The sequence below is a fragment of the Mirounga angustirostris genome, unplaced genomic scaffold (genome assembly GCF_029215605.1).
Source record: "Mirounga angustirostris isolate CCGP_5_RB_7025 unplaced genomic scaffold, mMirAng1.0.hap1 SCAF_2, whole genome shotgun sequence".
NCBI classification, from domain to species: domain Eukaryota; kingdom Metazoa; phylum Chordata; class Mammalia; order Carnivora; family Phocidae; genus Mirounga; species Mirounga angustirostris.
The window spans coordinates 80,850,705-80,866,242 of NW_026991710.1; the positions used below are offsets into that span (position 1 = coordinate 80,850,705).

General features: G+C 41.6%; 1 protein-coding gene across 1 annotated transcript in view; it reads left to right on the forward strand.

The window, feature by feature from the left end:
* The window catches only part of LOC135363533 (uncharacterized), a 217,677-nt gene that overhangs the window by 16,945 nt on the left and 185,194 nt on the right, over positions 1 to 15,538 (forward strand). The window contains exons 7-15 of the mRNA XM_064584015.1: positions 531 to 597; positions 3,118 to 3,306; positions 6,586 to 6,761; positions 8,147 to 8,308; positions 9,819 to 9,928; positions 10,459 to 10,648; positions 12,285 to 12,396; positions 13,635 to 13,810; positions 15,197 to 15,358. Of these exons, the coding sequence (XP_064440085.1) occupies positions 531 to 597; positions 3,118 to 3,306; positions 6,586 to 6,761; positions 8,147 to 8,308; positions 9,819 to 9,928; positions 10,459 to 10,648; positions 12,285 to 12,396; positions 13,635 to 13,810; positions 15,197 to 15,358 (1,344 nt within the window). The remainder of the gene's footprint in view (positions 1 to 530; positions 598 to 3,117; positions 3,307 to 6,585; positions 6,762 to 8,146; positions 8,309 to 9,818; positions 9,929 to 10,458; positions 10,649 to 12,284; positions 12,397 to 13,634; positions 13,811 to 15,196; positions 15,359 to 15,538) is intronic.

The window sequence follows — 15,538 nt, forward strand, 5'->3', positions numbered from 1 at the left end:
CAGTGGCTGACTTCAGTCCACTATCTCCTCAAGGCCTCTTGGGCGTTTGTCTCCTTTTGCCCAGGGCTGCTGAGCTATTGATGCCTTTCAAGTTACTTTGCTCAGGAATAGTCATAGCAGGGTATATGGCTCTCTGGACAATATGCATGTCAGGGCAGGGACATTTGGCGGCAAAAGCCAGCATTATCCAAGGAATCTAGAGACAGCGGAAGGCAGGACTCTGAGATTAGAAGTTTCCTCCTTAGCGAAGGGGCACAACTGTGATTTCTTAAGCCATGGGCCACCCACACCATGAGGGGCTGATTGTACTGTGGTTTCCTGGCCTTTATCAAAAATGACAAGAACCTGGGACGGTCCACTGGAGGCTATGAGGGAACAAGTTAACAAGTACTGTAGCTACCTCCATGGACCAAATGGCATTTATACTGGCCCCAATTCTTCCTTTCTGGAAACAGAGAAATGCAAAGGAAATGTGTTCTTCAAGTACTGTGAAAGATTTGTTATGATGCATAGTTCTTTTTGTTTCCAAGGGCTCTGAGAAAGACTACCAGCTGTGGGTGAGTGCTGGCAAGGAAGCGTCCCCACACCCACTCACTGGTAAGTGTCAGGGAAAATCTAAGATGGGATTGATTAGGTTCAAAATTGTAACTCTACATCTCAAAGTAATGGTTGTTCTATCTTCAGCTTAAATACCCTTAAAAGTGAAAATCACATGCAATATTCACTCTCACGTTTATTAAAGAATTACCAGGTGCTTACTTTTTCCCAGGCACTGAGGACATCTCTTCATTCATCAGCTTAAGGTCTAGTTAGGGAGAGAAATGTAAATTTTTCGTTTCTACTTCATTTTACCTGACAAACAGAGCTGTCTTAAAAATTTTTTTGTTTATTGTTTACTTACTTATTTACTCACTTAGGTATGAAAGCAAAGAATTGGAATTTCTTTTTCCCATCCATTTATTTTTCATATTCCAGTCTTGAATTCCAGTTCCTAACAACTAAATAGCCTCTATTTTGTGAGAATCCGCTAAAATCCAATCATGTCTCTGAATCCAGGTATAGGTATGTATTTAACACCTGCTCTGTGCCCAGAAGTTTTCTCAGCATCATAAAGAAAATGAGATAATCACATTTAAACTCCTCAAGTCTTCACTGACTAAACTACCTGCACTTTGCTGTTTCTCAGGCTTTTTCCATCACTGTTCTTAAGGTTATTGATAAACAGATTACACCTCTCCTAAAGTAGTTATCAGCACAAGTTCTCTAAAAAAAAATCTTTGGATTAGCAAAATTGTTCAGTGCTTACCAGAAATAGAAGGATTAAAAAACCAGAGAAAAAAGAGAGGATCTGTAGCAGACCTTGAAGTATAGTAATGTATGGTAATGGTGACAATGATTTCTGCTAGAAATCTTAGAGCATTCCTTCTTACATGCATTTTTCAAAATCTTTTTAATAATCCTGTGAGGCGGGATGCCTGGGTGGCTCAGTTAAGTGTCTGCCTTTGGCTCAGGTCATGATCCCAGGGTCCTGGGCTCCTTGCTCAGTGGGGAGCTGCTTCTCCCTTGGCCTGCCGCTCCCCCTACTTGTGCTCTCTCTCTCTCTGACAAATAAATAAATAAAATCTTAAAAAGAAAATAATCCCGTGAGGCTATTACTCTTTTTCAAGTTATCTAAAGAATATTTTCAAGTGATCTGGAAATCTAAATAACCAATTTCTTTCTACGAAATGTATATTCCCAGTCTTAGAATACAGAGAGTCACCAAGGGCATAGCTGAGGAAAAAAATCCCCCCCACCATTTCATGTTTCATATTAATATTGACATCTCTGTAAAAGTCGGCCAACCACAAAAAGGAAAAAGTCAAATACTTAAATATATTTATTTTAATAAAGTGATTAATTTAGGTAAAACAATAGAGATGATAACTTTTTAGACTTTGAGCAGCTTCACACACCAAGGCAGCTCTAAGGAATCCGGAGAGCCTGTCATTCATGATGATCCATTGGCAGCATTCAAAATGCATTTTTAACCAATGCTCTCAATTCTCAACTGCAGATTATCTCCTGGTTATCTTTGTGATTTGGTTGTATTGCTGTCGTAGAAGCTTCTTTTTCCTTAAAAGAGGGAAGTCACTGTGATTCTTGTGAACACATCACTGACACTGCATCCATGACAGATGAGAAGGAACAGCAAAAGCTCCCCAAGTTACATTCAATAATAAATCAGAAACGACAGAAAGAGAACTTCCATTCTGTTCTTAAAAAATGAGATCCATATCCTATAGCACAGGGTCTTTGAGAATTCTATAGAGAGGAAACAATTTAAAGCATACAAGAACAAAACAAATCACTTGGCAGGCAACTCTCACTGACTCTGGGTGCAGTTTTCCACTCTGTAAACATCGTTTTGCACTTTGCTTCTGGGTTCCCAACACTGTGCAGCCTTCCCTCTGATCATCACCTGGCAGGACTCCCCTTGGAGGAAGGGCAGCAGTGGGAGGGAAGTATAAAGCATAAAAGCAACCCATCCCACTGCCCTTGAGTAGCTCTGCCTCTAGAAATTGACAAAACGAAATGAAAAAAAATCTGCTCAACTGACATTATGTGAGAGAGAATAGCAATTCTTAATATATATGTTCAATTATTTAAAAAATATTACCCACCAATGCATATTAATATATTTACTCTGATCCTTATAAGTTTGTGTGAGGGCAAGCATTTCAAAGGATGAATGTAAGGCTCAGAGGGGTCAAGTAATTTGCCTAAGATGTGCAGATCTCGTTAGTGTCAAGGCAGAAACTAGAAGGCCTTAAATATTCTCAGATGGAAACACAGCAAAAGTCAGCATTGTGCAATGCACTGATGAATCTTTGTATTCCAAGTAAAGTAACATGCTTTAAATTTTTTTTCTCTTTTAAAAATCTTTTCCTTGGGCACCTGCTTTTTGCAAGGTGTCTCCAACAAGAGCGAATATGATGCTCACTCAGGAGGCACAGAGTGAGTGCCAGAAGCCCCAGGAGAATAGCAGCATATACCAGTGTGATGCATACACTCATGGGAAGGGGGATTTGATCAGAGCCATCACCATCAACCTGAATCTATATTTTTTCCATATAGGACATAAACATCCCTATGGAATTAAAATGAGCCATCTTCCATCTACCACACTGCTGCCGCAGACACCAGAGGACTCCATCTCTCCTTCCACCCTCCAGGAGTCCCTCCTTCTGGAGCAGGGGTTCGCAGAGATGCAAGGCCAGTTCATCCTGAAGCCCAGGCACCCAACGCAGAATGAGCAAGGGAGAGGTGAGCCCCTTCCCTTTCTTCAGGTGTCTTCTCTTGGCTCATGTCTCCACTCTTGCCCACAAATTGAGGACACAGAGCTCACTCTCTCTGTGGGGGGTGGGGAGGAACAGTAGAGGCAAGAACCCCCAAACTGCACAGAATCAAGCTTAGAGAAACCCAAAGGTCTTAAGACCCAACTCACTTCGAGGAAGGTTGTGTGCTTGTTTTAATTCTCCTAGGTAGACTGTTAACTCCTTTCTCTGTATCCCCAGAACACTTTCTACATATAATTATGTGAGTATACATCTGTGTGTCTTCTTAGAGCACAAGCTGTTTGTGGCCTGAAAACAGGTCTTCCCTATTCCAGGGTTTTATCTAGTATCTCAGGCCATCACAGGATGGAATCAAATGACTGCATGGCTTAGACGCACCTGGAATGGAAGAACTCCAGTGGAGTAAAGAGTTATGGAACTGAATTGGATTTATTCTGGGCTTAGGCTGAAGTGGCCTTGGGCTTACAGTTAGAATTCAAGTCTCAATTCTGCCCCCACTTTCCATGTCTGCTTCAGACACAGGTCAAGGCTGGAGCTAGACTGAATGTTTATGGTCAGGGCTTTTTCATCTTCCTTCTTGCTATTTTTTTCCCTACCATTCCAGTATTCTCCCATTGATATTTTTTTCTCTGATGAAAATGTGTTATTCATCTGAGAAGTATTGGGCCAAAATAGAAAGTATTTTATTGTTATGATTGTTATTCTATAAGCACAAGGTTTCAAAAATTTTATTTTTTAATATTCATACCCTAATTCAAGCATTAGGAAACATTAACCCAAATCTTGCCAGGACTGTTTAAGAAAGAATAGGTTTCCATGAAGTTAGCTTGTTTAATCATTCCTATATTTTTCATGGCTATAGCATATATTTTTATTAGTAATAGAGGCAACATGACCTCTAACAGCAAATAATGTACATTATAAAACATCCAGCTAAGCCTGAAAATACCTTGGAGAAAGTATAGGACTCAATGTGTACTTATTTTCTGTATATACTCATAGAGTAGCTAGATATATAGCTTTGTACCAAGGGATACAACATTCTTCTTAAGAGCATTCTTCTTATTAAAGCTGAAGAATGGAATATATTTGGGTAGTTTTAGAAATAATAAAACTAGGGGAAGAGTAGGGAACCCAGGTTGCATACAACAACTCAACTTACATATTAACACGTATCTTCAGCAAATGCATACATTTTGATGTACAGGAATCTCCTCCTGGATTTAAGAATGTGTTTGCTTTCTTTCTTCTCTCCTTTTAAAATGGTAGGTGTATCAATTTCAGGGCAGGAAGAAAGAGCCTTAGTTAAGTAAAGTGGTAGCCATCCTTCATGATTGCCTACCTTCTAGAGGTTGCAAAATCAAATAGAGAATGGGAGTGATGTCTGCTTTGGAGGGGGAAGAGACTGATGTCTAGACTGCCTGAGGCCTTCTGAGCAAGGAAATTACTTTTATCAAGGCTGCCATGAGCCATGCCTTGTGCTGAGTAGTACATTACATTTAGTTCAACGAGTTGTAGGCAGCAGCATTTATGTTAAAGTGAAGCAAACCAAACCTTCAGAATCTTTGAGTAATCTAACTAGGTGGCAGAACCAGGATGCTTCTGGTTCTTAGATCCTGGTCTCTCTGGTCAGGTGCCATGAGTGTTGCCACCCACGTGAGTGGATACGGTGATGCACTCACTACATCCCAGAAAAGCCCAGTGGACAGGTGTTTATGGGTGTTTGGTGAAATGTTGCTCATTTGTTTATCCTTCTACAGCTTGGCTCCTCTGTGGACTTTTAAAGAATTCAGTTATTTAAGCAGATTTTGGAAGCAAATGTTAAGGTATCTTCTAAGGAAAACATTCATAGCTGAGCAGTAGAAACTTTCAACTCAGCTTTTCACTGCAGATCACCTTTTCTTTGTAAAGCTCTTCTTCTGCATTCCTTTGATAGAGAATGTTGGGTAATTCAAAATCATCTCTGGAAATTGGGGATAAATCAGGCATTCATAATCTCTCATTGTTTTTCTTTTTGTATGTTTTCTTTCAAGCCTTGTACTGGTATGGTGTATATACATGTATGTTTGAGTATGTGTGAGGAATTGGGTGCAATTCATTGTGGATTAGACTCTTTTCAGTAAATATCAAACATAATTTACAAAAAAAAAAAAGTCATCTCTGGGTAGCTTGGTGGGGTATCACAAAAAAACACAGTCACCTGGAATCTTACCACATAGCCAGCATGTAATGACTATTTCCCAAGAACCCTGACTGCAGGAAGTCATCCTTGGGGATGGCCCAGAGCAGAGACACCAGAGGCTGCCTGAGAAGTGGGGTCAGGCGGATCATGTCATGAAAGGCAGATCCTTTTGATCATAGAAAGATGAGCACTCAGGGGCACCTGGGTGGCTCAGTCGTTAAGCGTCTGCCTTCAGCTCAGGTCATGATCCCAGCGTCCTGGGATCTAGTCCTGCATCGGGCTCCCTGCTCAGTGGGAGTCTGCTTCTCCCTCTCCCAATCCCCACCTGCTTGTGTTCCCTCTCTCGCTGTCTCTCTCTGCCAAATAAATAAATAAAATCTTAAAAAAAAAGTTGAGCACTCAGAAAGCCAAAGAGGAAACTTAAGGCTGGGAGGAGACTCACTGTGAAAGCAGATGATTAACAAACTCAGCTTGATTTGAATATCAGATCTTTTGAGCTTTTAAAATCAGATCTGACACTGGATGAATCCACTAATCATACTTACCAATAGGAAACAACAAGTTAAGTGCCTCATGATAAAGCCCAACGGGCAGTAGATGGGATTGAAAGCATTGACACTAAATCTGATCAAGTCTCTAGGTTTAACCATCAGTTTGCAGGATCTGGGGAAGAACTCTTAACACCGTAAGAATGCTATTGGCCAATTTCAAAACATGGAGAATTCTACACAAAAAATGCCTCAGTTTCCCTCTTCTAGCCATTGCAGTGAATGTACCGTAGAGTGGGAATGGTGAAAATAAGGTTAAGCGGGGTGCCTGGGTGACTCAGTTGTTAAGCGTCTCCCTTGGGCTCAGGTCATGATCCCCGTGTCCTGGGATTGAGCCCTGCATTAGGCTCCATGCTGGGTGGGAAGCCTGCTTCTCCCTCTCCCGCTCCCCCTGCTTGTGTTCCATCTCTCACTGGCTCTCTATCAAAAAATAAATAAAATCTTTAGAAAAAAAAAAGAAAAGAAGGTTAAGCAAATAAAACAACTACTACTACTACTAATTTCACTTCTTCCTTAGATTACGGGCAGAAGACACTTAAAAGCCGTTTTTTCAGAGACTGGGCCTGTTGTCTGGGCTCCAGCACTAGCCAGCACAGCCAGTGCACAACCCCACCTTCTTCAAAGCCAGGACAGCTCTTTGGAGTTTCCCTCATGGATGTGTGTGATAAAGACAACCTGCCGTTGCCAATTCTGGTAGGTCATCTCCTTTTGGTCTTCTATAGCCCTCCTGAGGAGTGGAAACTCTGAGAGGCTACGTGTCCTCATCCAAATCTATCCCCAAATGGAGAAGTCTTTTGACAGCCCCTGACTTTGGCTGAGAAGCTCTGTTAGTGTTATTTCAAAGAATAGAATCTGATTTAGGTCCTGCAGAGTCATGAGGCAAATACAAGAGGAAAAGACATTCTTCTCCATTCCACTTGGGTCTTGTTTCCACAAAGACATGCGGAGGCTTGTTCAGATCAGTCAAAATGGACTCTGTATGTGAGTCTCTGAGAGTCCACCTCATCTTCACACTCTCCCTTCATTGCCTTCCTGCACTCACATGAGTCTCAAGTCTCCTTCAGCGGAGTCTACTCAGTCTAACAATTGTAAACATCTGACATGAGCATAGACTCATCCTCTGGCAAATAGGAATCTGTTAATCCTAACAGAATATGTCAAATGAAAGCCACAGAGTTTGGCCTGTGTTATCTCAAACTGCTGTAGTGAATTGTCAGTGTGGACCTTCACTGAGTATTCGGTGTCTCTGCAAGCACTGTACGGGATGTAGGGAACGTTCTGCTAGCTATGAAGAAATGTATTATACTAGCTAGCATGTTACCTGCTAGCTACTACCCCAGTTCCTTGCATCACAGCAAATTTAGGGGCTAGCTAGGATTATCATCCTCCGCACTGCCTAAACGAATCAGAAAAGCCTCAGTACAGGATGTATGTGCCCCAGCTCTCACAATAGATAAGTAGCATAATAGACTTCAGATCCGTTGGATTCCCTGAGTCCAGCCCTTATTAAATTTCTACACAGCAGGGAGAGGACATGAAGATACAGCAAAAGACAATGAAAGACTCATGAGAAGGGAGGGTAATCAGAGAAGGGGAAGAGAGTTTCTGAGCCTGACTTTAAAAGAGGGAATGATATAGAACAAGTAGGAATGGAGTATACAGTCACTTAAAGAGAAATAAACAAATGGGAAATGAGTATTTCCTAAATAGACTTCCATACTTGGGGAAGAGCATCTACGTAAGGGGATAATGAGAAAAGAATGGTAAAGTAGGAAACAGACGGTGATTGCGCAAAGGCCTTGAAGCAGAGAAATTTGATTTAAGAGTGGAAACTCAATGGAAAGGAAAATCTGATTAAAAGAAGTGTTTAAAATGTTTCAGTGTATGACTGTAAAATGGATATTTGGGTAGAAAGTATATAGAGAGACACTGAAAAAACAGCCATCTAAATTGACTTTAGTCCTTTCTGCACGAAAACAGTATACCATTGCATTCCCCTCCTCTTTCAAAACGGAGGCAAGCTTGAGCTCTGCGTTTGGGGATATGAGATGCGATATAATTTCCTTTTCTTCCTACAGGATATGCTTTCCTTTATTAATCAAAAAGGGCCACTCACAGAATGCATCTTCAGCAAATCACCCAATATAAAATCAACTAGGGTCATAAAGGAGAAACTAAATTCTGGGGTCAAAGTGGACCTGTACAGCGAATCTGTTCATGTGGTCGCATCCGTCTTAAAGGTAGGGAAGGTTCTAGCATTATCCACACATGAGTAACTGACGCTATGATTGGTGTCTTTCATCATGACTGCTCAAGAACCATAATGGGCATAATAGATTAAGAACCTGACAAGCTGGTAAACGCTTGATAAATCAAAATTTAAGGAAGCTACTTTAGGAGTTAAAAGCCCCATATGTTAGAAATACTTTCTGTTTTCACTACACACCGCCTACCCCGCCTTCACTCCTGAAGTCGCCATGCAAAATACTAATACTGAAATGACTTCTAGTCATGATAATAAATTTCAAAATACACACCAATACATACACACTGTTTACTCATGCAAACATCCTCCCCACCCTCCTAGTGAAGGCAAACTTTCCAAAAGAAATAGAACAGGGAAAGAATTTAATCCATCCACCTTGGCACTTGTGAACAGCTCTGAACAACCCTATGTTAACGTAGTAATGACTACAGTCTTAGAATCTCAGTCACATTTGGTCTTCCCTTGTTCCCCGTTAATGTTCGAAGATGTGCTAAATAGCAAAGTCCAGAAATGACTTCGGTAACCACTCCTACACTGGGGCCATAGTGATATCCAGTAGTAATATACATATAGGCATCAGGAGACAGGAGAAGAATGCTGATACATTAGGTAGCAAGATGAGTGTTGCCCTCTGTAAGGTGCGCACATGGAATCCATTTTCTAGCAAGAGTTAGGAGGTTCTTTCCCGATTCCGTGTTATAAGCACCGACTAGGGAGAGGGTGAGCACTTGTGGGTATAGTGCTTAGACATTTCTAAAGTTTTCTCTTCCTGAAGTTGACGGATCTTGGTGGAGAAACAGACTCTGCAACCTTGGACTTGATAATATTGTCAAACTAACTGGGAATTGACCTAATCTAGAAATGAATCTATCCTCAGGACCTCAGTGAGTCTACCATTAGACTCTCGACTTTTAGACAGTTAAGAAAAGGAAAAATGAAGCAATTGTGAGAGTAGCTTTCTTCCAAGGAGCACACCTACCCCGAGTGAGAAGACCTAGTTCTTTCCTAATATGTGTGCAAAAGCCCACCTGTTTGTGTTTTGATTGTTTCAGGCCTTTTCTTGCTAGAGTTAAGAGCTAGCACTGTGTCTAAAACAAGCAACATGGGTAAGCGTATTTCTGTCCAAGAAGCTAATAGGATTTAGGATGGTCTATAGCCAGACGCTGTCAGTTTGTGGTACTTTGCAAAAAAAGCACACAAAGAAAATAAGTTCCAGATGATAGAAGGGAGCTTTATCTCCATTTCTACCACAGCCTAAGCTCTGCTTTTATGCCTCTAAGATTTAGGGGGAGAAAATCCAAGCACCTGCTGCTGCGTGTGAAAGTCAATAGAGAGTCAGAGCCGAGCTCCATGTGGGTCACAGTTTGGGTATCTGTGAAGGAAGTGGGGGCTGAACTGAATTTTTTAACTACATATTTTCTCTCTAATATTTCCAATACATATTTTCTATAATATATATACATATTTATTTTTATCTCCATAAGGATTTCCTAAGAAATATCCCAGGAAGTATATTTTTGTTCAATCTCTATGACAAATGGCTCGGTGTTATTGATCAAGGGAACGAAGAGGAGAAGATGACTGCAGCGCGGAGGTAATGATGCAATAATTACTCTACTGTGGTCACATCTCCAAAATACAGCGAACATAGTATTAGCAAAATATTGGCTTACGTTTTGCAGCTTTGCCCACTAAAATCATGACCAATGTCAAAGAGTTTCAATTCTTCACAGCCATGGGGGTCAGCTTCAGAATAGAGGTACGCCTTAGGGCTATTATTGTTCTTCCTCTGATCTTATTAATGTGGACTCCTTGGCCATTTGACACCTTCTGGATCCATGAAACTTGTAGACGAAATTCCCTGGTTGAAGACACATGAAAGAGCATCAACTGCCAGGGCTATGACCTTAAAAGTCTGTCAAACATTTAACTAACCAGAGAAGTTTTTATCTGGCTCAGGAACTGAATTCAGTGCACCAATTTTGTCTACATTCATGCCTGGAACTCTGCTACAGCGGGTTGTGTGCTAGATATACAAGGTTGTATCCTTTTCCCTGTCTCTGTTTTTCCAATCTCCTAAGTGGAATCACTTGCCTAATTTAAAAGTGTGTTTTCTGACCTTAGGCTTTTAGCCCAGCTGCCAAGAGCAAATGTTGTTCTCTTGCGATACCTTTTTGGAGTGCTATACAACATCGAGCAACATTCCTCATCCAATCAGATGACAGCTTATAATTTATCCGTTTGTATAGCCCCAAGCGTTCTTTACCCACCTGATTCCGACAGCTTGGAATTGGAAGACAACTTGATAAAAAAGGTAATGAGAGCTCTCATTTTTGTCCCCCAGGGGGTAGAATCCCTACTTTGACCCGGACATGTGCAGTAGTAACTCTGACAAAAGGAACTTTGTGAAGTGCACATTTTCATTAGGCCCCTGTGGAGTGGCAGAGTTCTTTATCCTACTCTGGTGGGGTCTGGGAAGGGGTGTTGTTAAACGGAAAACTCAGAGCGGTCGAGTCACTTCTTCCCGCTCCAGGAGACTAAACCTAGACTGACTAAACGAGAGAGAAAAGAGTCGTGTGATACGATAGAAAAGAACCTGGGCTTTGGAGCTTCACTAGTCAAGGTTCAACTCTCAGCCTAATCCCTGAGGGACTCGTAACCTTGGGCAAAGCCATGGTTTCCTCACTACACAATGGCGACAACAGCCAGCTCCTCCGGTCATCACTGGCACATCCTAGGTGGCTTGGGCAATATGAGCCCGCATGGCTCCAAAGACATTGGCCTTCCTCTGCCAATTGTGGCTCTTCTAGAAAAGTACTCGGCTACTATTTCACCTCTGCTATGTCAACAGAAACTAGCAAGAGATTCCAGAACATCCTAATAAGATGACAGGTCTTCCCCAAGCTCACCCAGAGAGAGCCTGTATGAGGCAAAGCCATGAGTGTGAAGGGACTGAAGTTAGACAGACAGATACGTTTTCTCTCCAGTTGTGTGGGTTTTCCCTCACAACCCCACAAAAATCTGTACTTCCCAACTTTAAGATACTTCTTCATTTAAGAAATGGTTTTCTTAAGTTTTTGTTCATACTTTATAAAGTTTCATAAGATGGTATACATCAGTTACAGCTCAATAAAACTGGAAAAAAAATTTAAAAACAAAAAATAAGTAAACTTTAATAAGGTAGGCTACTTTGAAAATTATCCTAGTTTTATTTATTTTTTGATATGTATTTATTTGAGGGAAAGAGAGAGCGTGAGCGGGGCTGGGGCAGAAGAAGAGGGAGAGGGAGAGGGAGAAGCCCAAGCTGATTCCCCGCTGAGCACAGAGCCCAAAGTTGGCTCCATGTGGGGCTGGATCTCACCATCATGAGATAGTGATCTGAGCCAAAATCAAGAGTCAGATGCTCAACAGAGGGGCCCCAAAAATTATCCTAGGCTTAATGATGTAACCACTGATACCAAAATGTTACCTATTAAACTAGGCCACATATTAAAACTTTAGCCTACTGATTAGCAGTATTTTAAAATGTGTACCCAAAGTACACGGAAAAGTATCACTCTTCCTAAGTTATTTCTTAGAGAATTCTGGTCTCTGTTTTTTATTTTATTATTTTTTTTAAGATTATATTTATTTTCTTGACAGAGGCAGACACAGCGAGAGAGGGAACACAAGCAGGGGGAGTGAGAGAGGGAGAATCAGGCTTCCCGCTGAGCAGGGAGCCCGATGTAGGGCTGATCGCAGCACCCTGGGATCATGAGCTGGGCTGAATGCAGACGCCTGACCGATTGAGCCACCCAGGCGCTCCTGGTCTCTATGTATTTTTGTCAATTGTGAATTTTTCTGGGAAATCTTTCACATTCTTTCTTAGATCCAAGGTCTATAGACATAATGTGATTTATAACTATGCCCTATGGAAAAGAGCACCCCATTTTTGTCTTTTTGTGTTACAGATTTCTCTTGTACAATTTCTCATTGAAAATTGCCTTAAAATATTTGGAGAAGACATCACTTCCCTCTTGGGAGAGAACTCAATGAGTCGTGGTAACAGCGAGCAGGCTGCAGGTACCGGGAATAATTTATTTGGCTTTAGTGAGAAGCAGACAGCAAGGCTGCCAGGGGTCATGGGAGATGCTTAGACAGAGCTGTTCTGGAGCCCAGAGCATCGCCAGGGCAAGGATTTCCATGTGCTCCTTCTCCCGAAGGCTGGCTCACAGGTCAAGGGAGGTTCCACACTGTTGTGAGACCAAAGAAAGGATAAGATGAGGTCTCTGACTTCAAGAAGGTTTCTAGTGTAGATCATAACGGAATTAGGACTCATCATGGTATGCCACAGTGTTTGGGAACTTTTTCTCACAAAATTTAAATGGGTGCTATATATATATCTATGTAGTTATATATATTACATAATTATATACTGATACTATATAAATATATAAACATAATGTATATATTTATGTATATTACATGTGCGCTGGTTGAAGCCAGAGAAAGGGGCTTTTCTTCCCCTCCCTCCTCTTTTGGCTCAGGGTCTCTTGAGGCACCACAGGATTCCAGTGCCCTTTGAAGCGGGTTGAAAAGAATTGGCATCTTTGAGAAAAAAGGACTTGACTTGATGTCAAACAACCTCTCCAGAGTGTAAATTCCTGTACCCCCACTTACCAGCTATATTATCTTTGGCCAGTTATACCAGCTCAGCATCAGTTTATTCATCTCTAAAATGTGGATAAAAATAATGTCTAAATTTTAGAATTGTTGTGTAGAATAAATAAGATGATGGATGTAATCCAAAAAAAGCCATTAATAGCACTAGGAGAAGTGCCCCTGAGTCTAGATGTAGTATGATTTGAGCCTAGCTAATCAGACCTAACTGGCAGCAGTCCACCTTAGAAGGTAGACTTTCGATTCAGAACCTGGAGACACGTATCATCAATCCCTCCATATTTTTGACATTTCTTCTTTTCATGACACGTACCACATGCTTTGAGGAAAGTTTTAGGAAAATACAAGTCATCAGGAATTAAGATGAGTCTGGGGCACCTGGGTGGCTCAGTCGTTAAACATCTGCCTTCAGCTCAGGTCATGATCCTGGGGTCCTGGTACCGAGCCCCGCATCAGGCTCCCTGCTCCAAGGGAAGCCTGCTTCTCCCTCTCCCCCTCCCCTTACTTGTGTTCCCTCTCTTGCTGTCTCTCTCTCTCTGTCAAAAAATAAATAAAATCTGTAAAAAAAAAAAAAAAGGAAAAAGAAGGTTCAACATATTAAACAACAACTACTACTACGAGTACTCTCACTTCTTCCTTAGACTCCAGCCTGAAGACTGTGAAAACCCGTTCTTTCAGAGACAGGGTGTTTTGTCGGGGTTCCAGCACTTCCCAGCACAACCAGTGCACAGCCCCACCTTCCGCAAAGCCAGGACAGCTCTTTGGAGTTTCCCTCATGGATGTGTGTGATAAAGACAACTTGTCCTTCCCAATTCTGGTAGGTCAACTCCTTTTGGTCTTCTAGAGCCCTCCTGAGAAGGGGAAACTCTGAGAGGCCAAGCGTCCTCATCCAAATCTATCCCAAAAATGAAGAAGTCATTAGACAGCCCCTGGCTTTGGCTGAGAAGCTCTATAACTGTTATTTCAAAGAATAGAATCTGATTTAGGTCCTGCAGAGTCATGAGGCAAATGCAACAGGAAAAGACATTCTTCTCCATTCCACTTGGGTCTTGTTTCCACAAAGACATGCGGAGGCTTGTTCAGATCAGTCAAAATGGACTCTGTGTATGTGAGTCTCGGAGACTCCACCTCATCTTCACACTCTCCCTTCATTGCCTTGCTGAACTCACATGAGTCTCAAGTCTCCTTCAGCGGAGTCTACTCAGTCTAACAACTGCAGACATCTGACACGAGCATAGACTCATCCTCTGGCAAATAGGAATGTGTTAATCCTAGGAGAATATGTCAAACGAAAGCCACAGAGTTTGGCCTGTGTTATCTCAAACTGCTGTAGTGAATTGTCAGTGTGGACCTTCACTGAGTATTCGGTGTCTCTGCATGCACTGTACGGGATGTAGGGAACGTTCTGCTAGCTATGAAGAAATGCATCATCTTAGCTAGCATGTTACCTGCTAGCTACTTACCCCAGTTCCTTGCATCACAGCAAATTTAGGGGCTAGCTAGGATTATCATCCTCCGCACTGCCTAAACGAATCAGAAAAGCCTCAGTACAGGATGTATGTGCCCCAACGCACACAATAGTTAAGTAGCATAATAGACTTCAGATCCGTTGGATTCCCTGAGTCCAGCCCTTATTAAATTTCTACACAGCAGGGAGAGGACATGAAGATACAGCAAAAGACAATGAAAGACTCATGAGAAGGGAGGGTAATCAGAGAAGGAGAAGAGAGTTCCTGAGCCTGACTTTAAAAGAGGGAAGGAAATAGAACAAGTAGGAATGGAGTATACAGTCACTTAAAGAGAAATAAACAAATGGGAAATGAGTATTTCCTAACTAGACTTCCATACTTGCGGAAGAGCATGTATGTAAGGGACAAATGTGAAAAGAATGGGAAAGTAGGAAACAGACGGTTATTCCGCAAAGGCCTTGAGGCAGAGAAGTTTGATTTAAAAGTGTAAACTTAGTGGAAAATCTGATTAAAAGAAGTGTTTAAAATGTTTCAGTGTATGACTGTAAAATGGATATATGGGTAGAAAGTATATATAGAGAGACACTGAAAAAACAGCAATCTAAATTGACTTTAGTCCTTCCCGCTCTAAAACATTGTACCATTACATTCCCCTTTTCTTTCAAAACGGAGGCAAGATTGTGCTCTGCGTTTGTGGATATGAGATGCCATATACTTTTCTTTTCTTCCTACAGGGTATGCTTTCCTTTATTAATCAGAAAGGGCCACTCACAGAAGGCGTCTTCAGAAACTCAGCCAATATAAAATCCCGCAGAGTCCTAACGGAGAAACAAAATTCTGGGGTCAAAGTGAACCCGTACAGGGAATCTATTCATGTGTTCGCATCCGTCTTAAAGGTAGGGAAGGTTCTAGCATTATCCACACGTGAGTAACTGAAGCGATGATTGGTGTCCTTCATCATGACTGCTCAAGAACCATAACGGGCATAGTAGATTAATAACGTGACAAGCTGAAAAACGCTTGACAAAATCAAAATTTAAGGAAGCAACTTTAGGAGTTAAAAGCCCCATGTGTTA